The following is a 16,883-nucleotide window of genomic DNA, read 5'->3' on the forward strand; positions in this document are numbered from 1 at the left end:
CAGTGAGGACTGGCCAGGAGCAAGGAGGGGACGGTTTGGGCCACCATTAGAGAAGTAGGAGAAAGAGATTGGGGCTGGCTGGGCTAGGGCACGGGGATTTGGGGGAGTTGACTTAAGACATTTGGGAGAAGCACTCTAGGTAAGGGAAATAGTAGACAGTGACCCAATCAAGGTCAGGAGTCCCAGGAGGCAAGGGGTTGGAGGAGCTGGGGCACAGAAGCCAGGCCTCTGCTCAAGCTGAAGCATCTGGGCTTCTATTCTGTGGGGACTTTACCGAGTGCTTTAGATCCCAGTGAACCGAGTGTAAGGTTTCCAGAAAGCTTGACAATGAAGTTGACTTTCAGAACACATCATAGGGCAAGATTTTACCAGTACTCTGCTGAGTGTGCCTGGATCACGAGCCAGAGGAACAGAGAACTTAAACGAAGCCACAGCCCATGGCTAGGAATGCTCCTGGCGCAGGCACAGCTCAGTGAGAACTGAAAGGGGGCACGTCTCTGTGATCCACCTTTGTCATTAGAAAGTGTGGGTCCTAGGGCTTTAGGTAGAGGATAGAGATGCTGTCATCTGGGGGGACCATCCTGGTGCTGTCATCAAGTATCTGGTTACTGCATAGCATGTTCGGGTGATCCCACAGGATTTCCACACCCTCGGCCTCCTGCGAGCCTGCAGCTTCCCTGGGGTGCCCTACATGAAGGTGCTTGGCGTGTGTCCCACCTGACTGTGGCACAACTCAGTCCCTTCTTCCCCACATGGAACATGGCTCTGCAGGCTGAATCTGCTGTGGTTCAGCTGTTTCCTCTAAAATGGTCTCTGTGGTGTGTTTGGCATTTCTTTGTTGATTTATCCCCTTTAAATCTTCTCCTGGGGAAGCAGCTGAGAGGGACTTGGCTTGGCCCCGTTCCTCACCTCCTGGGATAATATTTTTATTCCTTGATGGAGTGGCTTGGTGCCTCTGGATTCTGACCACTCTGGATCCCAGCACAGGATGCCCTGGTTGTCTCTTAAAAGCTGATGGGCACTTCCGTCACAAGGAAGAGAGAGTGCGTTGGCACTCGGATGGGGTCGATATGCCAAGAGGGAGATAGTGGAAGCTTTAATGCTTAGGCTTCTAAAAAGCTTATTAGAAATCTAGGTTACATTCTGTGTTGTATTCTTTGCCTACATGTGCACACACATTCTCTCTCTCTCTCTTGTTTTTTCTAGAAATCACAGCCCCTACCTTATGGATTAAGCACTTGGTAATCAAAGACTCCAAATTGAATAACACCAATGTAAGAAATTCAGGTAAATAATCTTGAATTCTATATGAACTCAACCCTCTGTCCCTCGGTGTACCATAGCTGCTCTGTGACTTCTCATCATGTGGTCTTGTTTTCTTCTATTTCCTTTTTCCCTCTCCCAACTGCCTTCCTTTCCTCTTCCTCTCACTCCACCCTCACCCTTCTACTTCTTCCTCTTCTGTTTCCTACCTGATTCCTTTTCTGAGACAGCCTCATTATTGAGCCCGAGCCAGTCTTAAGCCAGCACCTTTCCTCCTCAGCCTCCTGAGTGCTGGGGTTGTGCCATTCAGTCAAGCTTTACGGAGCCATTTAATCAGTATTATGCTCATTTTCTATAGCTCCAACATAAGGAGGTCAGATGAATTAGTTAGCCCCTTGCAGTTTTTACTTTCTTCTGCCAGAATCAACATCTATGAGCAGTTGATCTGTTTGGATGACAACATTTGTTAATATGCTTTTCTATTTGGACTGCCTTTCTGAACGCCATGCAGGGGAATTTGAAGGAAGCAGACTGGGCATAGGGAAGTTGGACTTCAAGCTCAACATACTTAGTTCCTCTGTTTTGAGAGTTTAGAACTACTTGTTGTCACGCCCCTCCTGAGCTGACCTTTGGAGGTCTGGGGATGGTGATGGTATGGGTGATGAATTTTGAAGAGTAGTCACATTCGTAGGATTTACTTGAAACAGTATTTGACGACAACAAAGGTCAAACTCAACCAAGTTCTCTGGCCATTGATATTTACCAGCAGGAAATGTTGTAGCAAACCAGAGTTGGTCACTGGCAGGGAGACTCATACTTTCACTTAAGATACCATCATGAGAAATATCACTTGGCAGAATTTATGTTGTAGGCTGAGTTTAATGTAGCCCTATGCTTCCCTTACTGGTGGCAAAGATTATGAACAAAGGATTCCTACCTTAAATGAACGGGCAGAGTTTTGTGTGACCGTTGATCAGTGAGTGGGTGCGCTGTCGTTGGCACCTCTACTTTGCTTGTGTGCCAGCTCTGTACTGGAGGTGGCAGCATGGAGGGTACAGTCCAGGGAGACAGAGGTGCATCTATAACACAATGGCTGGCTTTCAGTGTGTGACTGACTTACTGCTTGATGTGAGATGCAAGTATGGGATGGGGACAGAAAGGAGGCTGTGTGAACCCTCTTGGACTAGACTATAACAGAATAGTACATCAGTTCAAGCACAGGGTTTGGAATTGGCAAAATCTAGGCACATATCCTGATTCTAAAACACACTGAGTGACTCTAGTTAAATAAAAGTCATTTCTTAACTGTAGAGTGGGTTCATGGTCTGTTCCTCAAAAGGTTCACTAAATTAATGTCTATGTGTTTCTTGACGGATGCCTGCCTAAATAATGAATTGTAGGTGCATTTATTATTATTATTATTATTATTATTATTATTATTATTATTATTATTATTATTTACATTGTTGGTAACAATAGCATGATGGTATTTTGGTTTTGGGTGCTATGCATGCTATGACCCGTGCATGCTATGCAGGCATTCTACCATTGATCTGTGTCTACAGCCCTTGACTTTTGAGATAGTGTCCTGATATGTATAGCCTGGAGTAGCCAGGAACTCAAAGTCCTTTTACCTCAACTTCCTGAGTTCTAAGATTACAGATGCATGCCACCACACTTTAACCAATGACAGTGCTTATTGTGACTAGACTAGAGGAAGCTAGTGGCACCTGTCTTTCTGGGCTGTAATAAAGTGATGGTGTCAAGCTCTGATTGTCACCCCTATTGGTTTATGTAGTTTTCTATTGTATCATGATAGGGTCATGTTGAAGAATGGTTTCTATGCAAGTACAACCATCTTCTTGTTGCAGTGATTCAGCCGCCGTTATTTTTCATAGCTGTTGACCCTATAAGGTCAGTATATAGGACAGGATGGTTGCAAGAGATCTAACTCTTCTTTAGAAGAAATAGATCAAAGAAAACTATTAGTCTTTGATGTTTTAGTATTCGCTCAGCAGACTAGAATATTCCCTGGCTGTACTGGCTGATACCTGTTAATCTTATTTATGGAATCAGGTATGAAAGACATGGTTCTATAAGAGTATATAGCGCATAACAAGTGGCCAGACCACCTGACTGTCTTTGCAAATAAAGTTTTATTAGGACACAGTCACAGTCATTTATGTGTGTGTGTTGTTTATGGCCATTCACATCTACAAGAATAAGTTTGCACAGCTGTCCCAGAGCTCTTATGGCTTGTGAAACTTAAAATATTTACTTTATGATCTTTCACAAAGGAAGTTTTCTGTGCCCTGGCGTACACAACTGAATATGGCGTGAGTGGGAGGTATATGCATGGGGATTGTCTCAACCAAGTCTTTGGGCCCCTTCACAGACTGAGCAGAAGTTAGGAGTTGTGGCTCCTGAGATGCTGCCTTATGTTCCGGGTAAACCTACACCATCACAGGGGCTCCTGGAGCCGCTCACAGGACTGCGTCGTCTCACCGCTCCTAAGTCTTATCTGTTCTGGTGCATGCTCTTGTAGCTGGTTGTCAAGGAAGCATCATGGGGTCTGGATTTTCAGGCAGTGAGGCAGGGAGTCTTTTATACACAGGCCTCACACTGGTCAAAGCGTGGGCTTCGAAATCAGACAGATGTGCGGGCCTGGTTTCCAAGACTGGCTCTCCCTGCCTGGGGTAGCCAGTCAAACTCTGAGTCTTCTTTTCATTTATGTAAAATGAGGCTACTGCCGCTTAACATTTTGCATGGCTTCAGTTTTAGGCTTGTATTTCTGGGCACCTAGGTTTGCTGTAAATGATTTTAAAATAACAAAGCAAAGTTGCTTTGGTGGGATGCCCTTTTTTGCACTGTGCTAGCCCATCCTCACATGTTGACACACTCAGTTAATGATGAGTTAGGCATCCTTTGACGAGAATGTAAGTCTGGTCAGTCGGCTTTCAGTGAGGACTGGAACATTTAAACACCTGAGACGGCATTTCGTTAGACTTTGGTGGAAGACTCTGGGTTGAGGTGAACTTTAGCCACACGCATGGGAGGTTGGAGTCAGACTCTGTGGACTATGCCTGATGAGAGCTCATCTTCTCAGGCTTCTCTCACAAGACAAAAAAAAGATACAATTCCAGTTTCTTTTACACCCCAAACATCCCTTTTTCACACTCAGACCCTCTGACGCCAGGTTTGTTTTCTGGCTTGGGGACTGTTGATGTTGGAAAGGTTCCATTGGGCGCCTGAAGTTGTGCAATACATGACACACACTCGCCCGCAGACGTTGTCTCCAGTCTTCTCCCCTGCTGGAAGTTCTGGGCCTTTCTGGAGAGCTTTACCATGTGTTCCCATGGCTGCTGTGGCCTTCTGAGTCCTTGGGAAGTTCAGCGTATTCGGGTTTGCCTTTCTGGTCCCCTTCTTTCTGACCACCCCCCTCATATGTCTCTTTTACAAGCACCCATGGCTCCAGGAGAACTTTCTGTATCTGGGAAGATGGTGTTCCTGGTCAGCTGACACCCCAGAACTTGGGAGCAGGATGTCCTAGAGGAGTGTGGCCAGAGTCTCTGCTGCTTTTTCAAGGAAATATAAACTCCTGCTGAATTTCTTTCTTTATTTTTTTAAATCCAGAGTTAGGTGTCATGACATTTCTTTAAAATACCTAGCATTTAAAATATGTTAAAGACATCTCTTTATAGAAGAAAGTAAAGAGATAAGATAACAAGAATTAGCCTCTATCTAACCCTTCATTCCGTCCCCTGGTTCTAAGCTGACTATATGAAGGTACTTTATGTCTCTTTATGATATGCGTCTTTTTGTTTCTTTTTGGCAAGACACTGTGCTTCCTCTTCTGAGCAAGCGCAGATCTTAGGAACTAGAGTCATAGACGTGGTCGCCATGCTCTTTGTGTGCCACGGGGATGCTCCAGGGCTCCAACATGCTTCCCTTTGCCCTGGGAGCCTAGACTACCCTCTACTTTTGTTTCTGTATCCATATCTTTTCCTTTCCTTTCTCCTTGTCTTTCCTACAAAACTCTTTCTTGGTATAATCAAGGACTGCAAGAGGGCCCCAGAACCTGGCCCCATGATTTAAGTCCTAACCCTCTTTCTCCCCACCTCAATGACCAGCATGTGTGTATCTGTGGATGAAGCACCTCATGGTCATTCTGCTCCTTGGAGATAGAGCCGGTAGGGACCTGAAGTGGAAACACATTTCTTTGACATTTTCAATGAAACAAGAGTCCCATTTCTTTTTGCACGAGAGAGTCTGTGTTTGCCCAGACACATGTCACAGGTATGTAGGTTGACGGTATTCTTGCCCTTACTCATTTGGGTGCAACGTTGTTCTTCTAGGCAGGCTTCTGGGCCACTGGCCACGGTTGAGATTGCTTTTCCACGCAGGAAGTTTCTTCTGGAATAGCTGCTGTCATTGGGGCTTGGGGTCACGGAGGCAACGACACCTTCTGGCTGGATCCCCACCCCCACAAGTCTCTACTCTTTGCCCAACTGGAAACCGTGGGCTGATGTAATGACCTGAGGCTGGAAAAATAAACAGCTTGCAAGGAAACCAGTGGTAGCCTTGTAAGCAAATATCCCACAGCCACCTGGAATCTCACACATGACGTGATTGGGAGGAAGAATGAGTAATCTACCAGCATTAGCAACTAGGACTGGCCCAGGCTTGTGTGCGTTTAAAATATCTATATGAAAACACACTCTGTAACTGGCCTTTTAGACTATCTGCCCTTTGAGCTCATGAAGATGCCTCAGTCAATAATGACCAATAGAATTAAGATGAGGCCATATGGTTCTTCCCACGGCATCACCCTGGCAACAAAGGCTGTGCCCTTTTTCTGTGTCTTTAGCCTTCGCTGAGAGGAAAGGTGATTGTTATTTGTAGGCCTCAGAGAGAAACCTATAGTCCAGTTTTACTTTGCTCTAACATTGGCTTTCTTGGTTACCTTATTCTGTCACCCCACTGTCTGCTTGTAGTGATGGGATGGGAGGTATGTGGCCAAAGGATTCAGCCTCTGGGACTTCCTCTACCTGTAAAAGTCTTGTTTCTAGAAGTGGGTTTCATGTGCAGTGATGTTCCATAGCAAAACCAGGGCCCACTATGTTCCTTTTGTTCTCATTTGTTAAGCTGCCATCAAGGAGCCTGCCTAGGTAATTGTACTATTCCAAGTTGCTGTAATTGACTATTCCAAGGTTCTGAAAGTCAGTGATGAACTTGACTTTAGCCTGAGAGCCTCCTTCATGTGTGTAAAAATGACTTTGCAAGTAAGCAGGGTGTGAAGCTTATCACCACACATACAGTATTAGTATTCTGAGGAGAGGGAGCAAAGGTATACTTAATTTTGACGAATTAAAAGCAAGCTCACTTTCATCTTTCCCCTTTGTCTGTATCCTTTCTTCTTCTGTTGCTTGAAGTTGAATTTTCTATATTTTGGACCTTCTGGTACAGAGCCTGCAGGTAGGGTCAATGAGATTACCCAGACAAAGCTGGGAAGAAGCCAGGGTACTGTTTCCTGGTACCTGCCACTGCAGAACTACGGTGAAGTATCTCCCAGTCTCTTAGCTTTGTGGCATGAGTCAGTCAAGATGTGTGGCTGTGAGCCAATGATACTTCAGGATGAGGGAGGTTGAAAGAAAAGATGTTTATGTGCTAAATTGGGGGCAATCCATCCCAGAAGAAATCCCCCACCTCTCCCCAAGAGCTGAGCATCTGTCTGTGTGGGAAGTGGGTGTTTACCACTGCAGACCACGGTGAGCCATGCTTGGCCATTTTAGGTTCTGTAGAGAATCTATTTACACAGGATGGCTGTACTATTTCCTTATTCCTCTTCACCCATGGCGCTTCATCCTAATGGTGCGTTTATCCCTGGGGGAGAGCTGCCCTTAGCCAGCTGTGGCTCGTGGGCCACATAACAGAGCCCCAAAGAATTATGAGGCCCTGCATAGGTGTTTAAGTTGACTGTGAACATTATGCGAGCTCTCAAGTCAGTCAATTCCATTTGAATCACGGGCTCGAACAGCATATTAGACACATGCCAAAAGGAGATATCTTCACTGAGTCTGTGTGTGTGTGTGTGTGTGTGTGTGTGTGTGTGTAAGGAAATGGATAGATTCAGGGGCAGGGTGGCTGAGGGCATACTGATAACTGTTAGCCATCTGCAGTTGTTGGCAAGAGAGAAACATACACAGTCTTCATATTTAGAGTCTTCACTGGGATATCCTCTGTAATTTCTTGTGTTGTTGGATGAGGATCCTAATGTTACCTCAGCACCACAAAGCTTATTTTTTATACTGAGTTCTTCAGTACAGAAAGTGGAAGTGATATATATATATATATATATATATATATATATATATATATATATATATATATATTTGTAAAACTGATTCGAAACCTTGTGAAGAAATACATATGTTATGTATTTCTACTACCTGGATTTACCTGGGTAACTTGATGAAATATTTTGTTTGATTAAAACAAAACAGTAAACACTTTCTAAAAAACCAACCAACCAACCAACCAAAAAGAAGTATGAGGTACAAGGGAAATGCTTGCCTTTGGCTCTGCCTCTTCCTGGTGCTCAGCTTCCAGCGACTTTTGTAGTTAAGTCTGGGACGGTATCCCTGCTCCTGTCTAACCTCAGGTGTGTGGGCTTCTGCAGAGACAGAAGCATGGGTGGGAGGGGGGCTTCCTGTACCACCACTGACTTTGCTATGAGAAAACAAGAGTCCAGCTGTCGAGCGCTCGTGCAGGGCTCTAAGCCCAACAGAAGTTATGAGGCACTAAGCCTGAGACAGTGGGAGAACAACGCAGGGAGCATGTAAGGAAGGGCTGGCCTTTGAGTCGTGGTGTCCCAAGAGCAGGGTCAATGACGTGCTCCACTACAGTAGGGACAAGCAGTTTGCCAATGATTTTTTTTTCCTTTCTTTGGATGTTCTGGAAGTTATTGTAAAAAGCAGACAGACTCATTAAGATATCTAAATAGAGAACTAGAGAGATACATATAAATTTTCTCTTAGCTATGTGCCCTTTACTGTGTACTGGGGGAAGCTGCTCCCATAACCTGGTCCTTGGTCAGCCTTTACAGGCCAATCAAGGAGCCAGCTTAAACATAGGAATAAGAAGATTGGGATAGTCCACATGGAATTGTGGACACTGCCACCTTAGACTAGTTAATTTCAACAGCAGCTCCCACTGTCCACTTTACTTCAGCACCAGGGTAAATGTTGTCCATTTATTTACTCTGTGGTGTCAGGTTTCTAAATCAATGCTTTACACATACCAAGTGAGTGCCTTACCACTGAGCTCCAACTTAAGTCTCCTCTTACCATAAATCCCTTGTGGGGCATGTGTAGGGGCCACTCTGCTTGTACAGGTAAGGAACTTTGAGATGATCCAAGATCAAGAGCTAAGTGGGAGGAACCCAAAGACTATGCTCGTGACTACTGTGCCACACCGCCTCTCTTCAGACTGCTGTGAAGTCTACCGTGTAAGCTCCGTGGGTGAAGTGTGCAGGAGTTGGAGTGATGGACACATCATTGCTTCAGTCGCAGGGCTTTGGAAGCCCAGGTCTCCTCGACCCTGTCTCCTGTTCCTGGAGCCTTCCATCCGAACTCTTCAAGTTCCTTCCGGTTTGGGGGAACTCCAGTTGAGATTATACATCATCCAAATGTCTCCCTCTGGGACAGAGCTGAAGGTGATCCTTTCTTAACTAGTTGGCTCATGGGATAGGGCACGTCCTCCAGAGCATTCTCTAAAGTCCCTCTCGAGTTGGAATGAGGGATGATGTCATTTTTCACTTTCATTCATGGCATATTTTGCAGAGAAAGTTTTTTTTTTTTTAAGACAGGGATAAAAAAACTATTGCAATTGAAGAGATGTCTTTATTAAATCGGTACAAATTCTGCTTCTGATTCCCCACTTCTCTATCTATCCTGGTTTGAAAAAAACAGAGGATGACTTTATTCTGTTAGTAGGTGGCTTTTTGCTTGTTCCTTGCCCTGCAGGTCTCTCCCCTGGGCCTTTCCTTTTCTTAGTCAATGGCCAGCCTTTTGTTCTGAAGGGAGCTTGGAGCAGTAGCTCTGTGGACTCTCCCTCTCTGTGGGGTTCTCAGAGCCACACAGATGACTCCAAGTCACACAATATGGAGAGTTAGGAGTCGGCTCTGGCCAAGTGGCCCTCACTGACAGAGGTGATGGAAAACCCAAGGGTGAAAGGTTCTTGGAGAAATTATCCTCTGGTGGGGGGCACTTAGCCCCTCTTGAAAAAATTACAACGTCCACAGTAAGAAAAATAACCTATTCATTTAAATAAATGACTTGAAGCCATAGGTGCCAAAACTCCATGTGGCTGCATAAACAGAAGGGTGGCTCAGTGATGTTCTGTAAATCATTCCTAAAGATTATGACTCTAGCTGGCCCTCCCCTCAGCACCACACCTCCAGTTCTCACACCAGTCCTTTCAACCAACAGTAAAGTCAGGGTCATAAAGCCCAGACACTTCTCCTGCATTCACAAATTCTCAGGCACTGGGCCCCCCTGGGGTAGCCCCAGTACCAGACACCTCTGTGTTCTCAGACCTGGAGAAACCTGCAGTGAGAAGTGCATCATTCCTTACAACGCCTCTGGAACTTCATGTCACTACTTAGAAAGCTATTTTAAAAAATGTATGGTTTGTTATTGTGGGTTATCGGTTAGCATTTTATTCATTTTTGATAAGAGACGAGATGGCCAGGAGGTATTTGAAGAGGTTTCAAGGTCGTTGTTGTTGACACAAGGCCAGTGTTTTCCTTAATATTCTTGGCCCAGAAAGATGATTCCTTTTGCAATGAGTATATGCAAGCGCCTCTCGTTTTCCCAAGCTGAATCACCCTTTATTGATGCTTACCCCCTTGGGAAAATGCAGTCTGGAGGGGCTGAGGGTTGAGTGTAGCATTTCTCAGGATGAGCTGGGGTCAGAGACTCTCGTTCCAGCCCTTGCAATCTCATACCCACTGGCTGGCGCTTACTCTGCTGTGCATGGGCCCCATCTCTGAAGTGTTGGGTAAAATAAAATTCTTGGACTAAATACCCTTCATGGATTCTTTCTCCATGAGAGTCCATGGTTCTCTGCAGGAGATGCAAACCAGAGATGGGGGTGGTGAAGTGGTGGGCAGGAAGGAGGTGGTGAAGCCCTAACCCATAAGCACTTACAGTTGGTAGAGTCAGAGTACAAAGGCACAGAATCTCAGCAGCTGCCATTTTGCTCCTTGGCCTCATTCCAATGAGGAGCCCTCAGAGATAGTTTCAGGGACAGAGAAAGACCTTGAATGAGGATAGGCTGACACATCGTGGTTGGTTCTGCGTAATGGGTCATGTTATTCTCAGAAGTTTCCTGGCCTTCTCAGAGCCTAATATGCTATCAGAATAAGGTACATATCCCTTTCATAGCCTTGGCTCACTGCAGTCCCCAGCACTTTCCTAGCATCCTCCTGAGCCCTTGAATGTTTCGTCACCCAGTCTTGTGTTGGGTCCTCCTCTTTCAGGACACTGTCCCCAGCCCTGTTAGTACCCCACTGCCTTTCTCTTATTGTCTATTGCAACAACATAAGCAACTCTCTCAGGAGGCCAAAGAGGCTCCTTTAAAGAACCACTAGGTCTTTTTTTTCTTTTATTGGATATTATTTTATTTACATTTTAAATGTTATCCTCTTTCCTGGTTTCCCCTCCAGAAATCTGTTATCCCCCATTCCCTGCTTCTATGAGGGTGCTCCCTTACCCTCCCAGCCCCCTGTCCTGACATTCCCCTACACTGGGGCATCAAGCCTTGACAGGACCAATGGCCTCTACTCCCATTGATGCCCAACAAGGCCATCCTCTGCTACATATGTGGATGGAGCCATAGGTTCATCTCTGTGTTTTCTTAGGATCGTGGTTTAGTCCCTGGAGCTCTGGGGGTAGGGGTCTGGTTGGTTGATATTGTTATTCTTCTTATGGGTTGCCAGCTCCTTCAGTCCTTTTTCTAACTCCTCCATTGGGGACCCTGTTTTCAGTTCAATGGTTGACGTCGAGCATCCACCTCTGTATTTGTCAGGCTCTGGCAGAACCTGTCAGGAGACAGCTATATCAGGCTCCTGTAAGTCTTCATCTGGAGAGACCACATCCTTGGCCAGGGCATCCTTCCAGCCTGCAGTTTATTTTGTTTGTGTTTTTGAGATAGGAGCTCATTATGTAGCCTACCCTAGCCTATCCTGATCTTTCTTCTTTAGCTGCCCTGTGTTGAGATTCCAGATGTGTACATCTGGCTTCTGACTCCTCAGTTTTTCTAGGCATTTGTTTCATCTTTCCTGAAGTTCTTATGATGCTTCCTTTAGTGTGTCCATTTGGCTGGGCAATCTGGCTCTGTTGTTAGGCCCAACACTACCTAACTGTTGTGATGTGAGCATCCACAGTTGCTTTTACTTACAGCAGATTACACAGTGTGCAGTCAGTTCCAAGACTTAAGAAGAATTCCGGAGACTGTGATGGAGAATCCCTGCTCTGTGTCTTTATGCTGTAGGTTTGACCTATTGATCTGAGACTCAAGGCTGCCTCATCTTGCTTATCTGCATTTCTACCTAACTGGCTTGCCTGCATACTTTAGACTTGCCATCTCCCTAATTCATGAGTCTAGTCCTTAAAATCTCCCTCTTGTTGTGTGTGTGTGTTTAAGTGTGTGCATGTGTGTGAGTGTGTATGTTTGTATGTGTATGTGTATATATGTGTGTATGTATCTGTGTGTGTTTGTGTGAGTGTGCGTTTTGGAGAACCTTGAATGATATAGTCCCTCTTTGACAGCAACCCCTTCCACCTTCTCTCCATCTACTTTCCCCACCATGAACTTCCTGTTTTCTGTCACCACAGTAAGGTCAGCCCACTGGTTGTAGATGACTTGACTTTCAAAGGTGTTTAGGTGTTGGTTACTCAGGAACTTTTCACTTCCTCCTCTGTCTCTTCTCTCAGTGTGTCCTTCTCTTAAAGTCAATTATCTGAAAGTGAGATCAGCCTGAATCCTGTAATGTTTATTTATGGTTTTTTAAAGCAATTTTTGCTCTTAAAATATATATAAAATAAAAAAGATGAAGAAGGAGAGGAGTCCTGGAGGAGACTCCTCTGGGCTCATCAGTGATAGGGGCTTAGCTAAGAATTCGTGCTGTCCACCCTGTCTCTGCTCCTAATTACTATGGGTAATTGTGAGGTACAGAGCTTGAGCCAGTCCGAGCAGACAGAGATGTCCTCTGCGCTGATTCTATTTTGGCTGACACATAAAGACCTGGGCTCTGGGCCCTACAGACAGGGTTTATGTTCATCTCATTCAACCTGGCCTTCCCAGCCCTGCCTCCAGCCTTGCTCAGGCCTGCCCTGGTCCCATCCTCTTCCCTGGCATGCCACATGTGACTGGGGAAGCATACACTATGTGTCTTCTGGTGGCTAGGCCAGGACTTTGTGTGTTCTCAACTTGAGATGCTTTTCTGTTGGGTTTCTTCTTTAAGCCAGGGGTTTCTTTGCCAAGTGGAGACTGACTAAGCTCTCACTACTTGGTGCCATTTTGGGAAGGTTGGAAGGACATATGTGGAAGTGTACAATTGGGTACGGTTATCTATCCTTGTGCTTGCTCTCCTATGGTGTGGGTTATGTCTTTCAGACATATCTAGGTAGCCCTGGCCGGTGCTCACAATTACTGGGCCATACCTTTCTATCTCATTTCTGTTTCATGCATTTTCCTAAGCAGAGATGAAGTGTTTTGGAGTGACGTATATCTACCCCAGCAGAGCTCCTTGCTTTGTGACTTAGTGTAGTTAAAAAGACCCTCGAAATCAATCCAACTTGCACTAGGTAAGCCAGCCTGAGAAAACCTGGAGAAGTGGATGGTGAGACCTATCTGGGAGGTGGCTGACAGGGGTCCACAGTAGCTCCAAGGCGGGACTGGCTTCTGGATCCTCAGATAGGTGAGTCTCCATTCCCTGGAACTTACCCATCAGTGTTTGTATGACACACGGGGGTGCTGACTAGTGAGCTGGCAGGGGCTACAAGAGTCCCCTTGGCTTAAAGTGACAAAGAGCTCAACAGCTCTAGCTAGATACATTGTTATATAACAACATACTATATAACGAGCTAGCCCAAAATCCTAGTGTATCAGAAAAATAATTTATTCTTGCCAGTTCCGTTAGAATGCTGTCTCACTAGTTTTACATGAATTGGCTCTGGGGTTCATCCGAGTAGAGGGCAGGTGGGAACTGGAGCATACAAGGTGACCTGTGTCCTGTTGCTAGCAGACCAAGCCTTTCCCTCTGCTCCTTCGGCAGGGTAGAGAATATATAAGAACACTCTATGTGGCACTCTTAGGGCTCATTGGAAGTGAAAGCAGAAGCTCCATGTCCTCTGAAGGCCTGGGCTTCTTCTCCAGCCTCACCACACTGTTCTCTCGTGGAGTTGGAGTCCATGTGGACTAGCCAACACAGGACATAGAGACACGGGCATTGGAGACTCTTCTGGGATCATGCACTGTTAAGTATAAGGAAAGTATAGGATAAAATAAAGCTTGGATCAGCCTATAGCAATGAAAGACGCTACTGCAGAGAGGTAAAGAACGTGGGTGGGCTGGGGTCCCACCTCTGCCTCCTCCTAGCTGTGATTTCCTTCCTTCCTTCCTTCCTTCCTTCCTTCCTTCCTTCCTTCCTTCCTCCCTCCCTCCCTCCCTCCCTCCCTTCCCTCTCTCCCTCCCTCCCTCCCTGCCTCCCTCCCCATCTTCCTTTCCTTTCTCTTCCTCTCCCCCTCCCTCTTTCCCTCCCTCTCTTCCTCCCCCACGTCCCCTCTCTCTTTCTCTCTTATTAGATAGTGCTTAGTGTAACCTAGGCTTGTCTTCTGATCTTCGTGTCTTCATTTCTTGAGTGATGGGATGCAGATGTGCACCACCACACCTGGTTTATGCAGTGCGGGGGATCAAACCCAGGGCTCCTGGCCAGATAAGCACTGTATTGGCTGAGCCATAGCCTCAGATCCCTAATTCATGATCTAGATCTAATTATCTATCTAGTCTGCGTTCCTGGTGTTAATACATGTCTTCAGAGGTTGGAGATAGTGTGAACTGAGTTAATATAAGTAGAAGGCCAATCATCAAGTCTGTCATTTTGTAAGTACTCAAATAAAAGTTTGGTATTCCTGTTCTTCGTATAGATGAATAAACTACAAATTTGGTTTTTGGTTTTCTAGTTCCAAGACAAAGAGATATAGACCCTGAGGTCCAAGCTTCACGTGCATAGGCTGAGAGGGGATGCTCAGTCAGAAGGAGCTGTGGGTGTGAACACATTTGCTCTTGAATGCAGATCTTAGAGAGTCTGTTAGGGGTCTCAAAGGAACCCACTGTAAAAACAAACGCGTTCTCACTGAAGAGCAGATGTCCAGAGGTTAGCAAGGTGGGCTGAATTGTCCCAAGTCTTCCAGTGGAGCTTCAGTTCCCCCTGGGTGAACCTAAGAAAAATCCACCCTGTCCAGAATTTCTTTTTCTTGTTTACAAAGTGGCGATCATCATAGATTCCAGGGTAGGTGGGCTGAGAGGTTAGATAGGCAAAGCCCTCCTGCTGCCTGCTGCATTTCCCCCAAGAACATAGGCTCTTTTTTTTTTTACATTGATAATTACTTTTACTTATCAAAACACAATTTTATAGCAGCACACACAGTAAAGAATGTCCCCATGGCATTTTCATGCATGTTTTTGTCATTGCGTATTTTATCTCTTTAATTCCCACCATACTCTTCCCCCACTCCCTACTCTCTGCCCAAGAATGTAGGCTCTTATCATTTTGATCCTCAGAATCCTTTTGAAGAGATATTTCTTCTTTCTGGAAGACAAACTGTATACTTTTCACAAATGGTTGGTGCTGTGTGTGTGTGTGTGTGTGTGTGTGTGTGTGTGTACATGTTCATGTGGGGGTGTTCTGAATTACTCTGCATTATTGTTGCTGTTGTTATTATTATGATTATTTTGAGACACTGTCTCTCACTGAATGTGGAGCTCATCAGGGATGGCCGGCCGGTGAGCTGCAGGGATCCAGTTGGTGAGGTTATGGAATTGTGGTGCCCATAGCAGACTTTCTCTGTATGCTGGGGAGTCTGACCTGAGGTCCTCTCGTTTCTGTGGCAGACACTTCACCTGTGGAAGCCACCCATCTCGCCAGCCCAGATGTTCTGTCATTTCAGTATTCTCCTTACAGGACAGTAGACTTTCAGAGCAGATATTAAAGTGACAGATCCTATATTTAGTCTTCTATTTAATGCCATGCTAAACTGCCTTTCTTTTTAGATTTGGGGGCTTCATTGTCTTTATGATTTAACTCTCCATAGGTGGTCATAGGAACTGAAGGATTTCCAGAAATCTAGCCACAGGACTCAAGCTTTTCTTTCAGCCCAACTCCTGCTCCAGCTTCCCCAGTCCTCAGGCCCACTGTGGTGTGAAGTTAGGTTCACCATCCGGCTGCCCTGGAAGAGGGGGAGGTGTTTCTCCTCTTCCCCTTGTGCAGTAGTCTGATTTATGGCTGGCGAGGCTGGCCTAGAGGGTCTTAATTTAAAGCCCCTGTCAGAGGTCGTTACACGAGCGAGCGTGGTGCCAGAAAAACTGCTTTCCTCTCCTTTTGTTTCTTTGTCAGCTCTTTCATGGCATGAAATATGGGGGCGGGGGAGGGAGGGTGTCGAGGCTACCAAACTGGATCTGAGAGATCCGTCCCAAGCCCCTGGTGCAATCCCCTTGAAGTTGTATTGGTGTTTGCCTGCCAAGATCTGAGGAAGGTAGAGGGGTTGACCTTAGGGGCCATATGGGCTGTACAGATTTTCTTTTTAAAACGTCATCTGCGCTAAGGAAGCAAACACCACACATTATTATTACTATTTTTAAAACAGTTAAACAAAAAAATTAAAACAATAATATCCCCTACCCCCCAAATAAAGCCTGTAGCAAAACAAAGGGAAAAAATCAGGAAGAGAAGACAGTGTGGTTTACTGGGCAGGGTTTTCCAGGAAAGAGTCCAATAGGTGTAGGGCTTTCGTGAGTGGGTACACCTGGCATAGGGCCCCAGCCACTGCTCGGCCTGGCTCTGGAGAGAGTTGGTTTGGCTACTTGGATATGTTCACTTGTTCCCGAAGCTACCAACTCCAGACACCTTTCTGCCTCCCTTGTTTCTGTTCCTAATGGGGGCATCAGGGTATAATGGATTCAAGCCCACTAGCTGTATCTGTCTCCCTATGTTAGAGAGTGAAAGCAGTCAGGGCTCTCTTGCTTCTCTTTCATTCAGGGTATGGTGTACAGGGTGGTGGTCTGTGGTTCTATCCCACCATGCCCAGACTAGGGAGTGTGCCCTTGCATAGGCATCCCACATCCACACGCAGGGCAGTCTGGCTACTGCCTTCCCTGAAGCCTGTAGCCCACTCATTGGCAGGTCTAAAACTGGAGGAACATTCCAGCTCTGAGTACCCTGATGCCCTGGCCGACTTGTTGTTCCACACAGCCTCTGTGGTGAAAGTGCTATTGAGTCTGGCGTATAGACAGCCATAGAGAGGCTCCGGTTGCCCCCCTGGGGCTTTCACCTTGGC

The 16,883-nt window shown here is 45.9% G+C and overlaps 1 protein-coding gene across 6 annotated transcripts in view; it reads left to right on the forward strand.

Annotated features, from left to right (window-relative positions):
- Smoc1 (SPARC related modular calcium binding 1) overlaps window positions 1-16,883 on the forward strand; it is a 161,365-nt gene that overhangs the window by 126,912 nt on the left and 17,570 nt on the right. For all 6 annotated transcript variants that reach the window (XM_063261932.1, XM_006240284.5, XM_006240285.5 and 3 more), the window contains one exon: window positions 1,207-1,287. In XM_063261932.1, the coding sequence (XP_063118002.1) occupies window positions 1,207-1,287 (81 nt within the window). The remainder of the gene's footprint in view (window positions 1-1,206; window positions 1,288-16,883) is intronic.

Source organism: Rattus norvegicus, chromosome 6 (genome assembly GCF_036323735.1).
Source record: "Rattus norvegicus strain BN/NHsdMcwi chromosome 6, GRCr8, whole genome shotgun sequence".
NCBI lineage: Eukaryota > Metazoa > Chordata > Mammalia > Rodentia > Muridae > Rattus > Rattus norvegicus.